This window comes from Lampetra planeri, unplaced genomic scaffold, assembly GCF_965212315.1.
Source record: "Lampetra planeri unplaced genomic scaffold, kcLamPlan1.2.h2 scaffold_351, whole genome shotgun sequence".
NCBI lineage: Eukaryota > Metazoa > Chordata > Hyperoartia > Petromyzontiformes > Petromyzontidae > Lampetra > Lampetra planeri.
This window is the reverse complement of record NW_027615174.1, coordinates 67,501-68,497: the sequence shown is the minus strand read 5'-3', so window position 1 is coordinate 68,497 and position 997 is coordinate 67,501. Positions and strand designations below refer to the sequence as shown.

Below are 997 nucleotides of genomic sequence, written 5' to 3'. Positions count from 1 at the left end.
TAGTGTAGTAGTGTATAGTGTAGTGTACAGTGCAGTGTATAGTGTAGTGTATAGTGTAGTAGTGTATAGTGTAGTGTACAGCGCAGTGTATAGTGTAGTGTACAGTGTAGTAGTGTATAGTGTAGTGTACAGCGCAGTGTATAGTGTAGTGTATAGTGTAGTAGTGTATAGTGTAGTGTACAGTGTAGTGTATAGTGTAGTAGTGTATAGTGTAGTGTACAGCGCAGTGTATAGTGTAGTGTATAGTGTAGCAGTGTATAGTGTAGTAGTGTATAGTGTAGTGTACAGCGCAGTGTATAGTGTAGTGTATAGTGTAGTAGTGTATTGCTTAGTATGTCATGTACAGTGTAGTAGTGTTAGTGTAGTGTACAGTGCAGTGTATGTGGGACTTATTTCGCACCGCATGTAACCAACATCACCATTCGGAGGTGCGGGTCTGGGAAGGACAACAAACTAAACACAAAAAAGCAGTTCTAAAGAAATGAGTTCGTCAATCTCGATGATGATTGACAAATACCGAAAAAAAACAAAAAGCATGAATCCTTGCAATCAGGAAAACTTCAAATCTCGGAAAAATGTCTCCGTTCAGTTCCTAGACGGACCGCGAGGACTTACAGGAGCTGTTGTACGTCGCCATGACCACCTCGAGCGAGCAGGCGAGGAGGGAAACGTGGAAAGTCTCGATGCCCAGTAGGGTGCTGTGAGGAGTGGGGTGAGGGCATAAAGGAAGGAAAATTAGCGGATTGACGCAGTGGCGGTGTAGTTCACGCCGTCACTAAAAACTAAACTTTTGACACTATGAGACATCTCCTTTACCAGTGGCAAAATATAGTAGTAGGTTTTTACCCTTTCAACTGGTACAACAACTGACACCTTTATACAAGGCATCATGTTTGCAATAACCACAACACAAGCAGTCAAATTGAAAACAAAAATGAACAACTCTGATGATGATGATGATAATGATATGCACTGTCATTGAAGTTGATTGGTCCAC

General features: G+C 41.7%; 1 protein-coding gene across 3 annotated transcripts in view; it reads right to left on the bottom strand.

Moving 5' to 3' along the window:
* Positions 1–279: 279 nt before the first annotated feature.
* Positions 280–997, bottom strand: part of LOC144740916 (retinoblastoma-associated protein-like) — a 42,290-nt gene continuing 41,572 nt past the window's right edge. For 2 of the 3 annotated variants that reach the window (XM_078623622.1, XM_078623623.1), the window contains exon 16: positions 281–698. In XM_078623622.1, coding sequence (XP_078479748.1) covers positions 593–698 — 106 coding nt within the window. In that variant the 3' untranslated portion in view covers positions 281–592. Of the gene's footprint in view, positions 699–997 lie in introns of all 3 variants that reach the window. The other variant, XM_078623621.1, reaches the window with a different exon arrangement.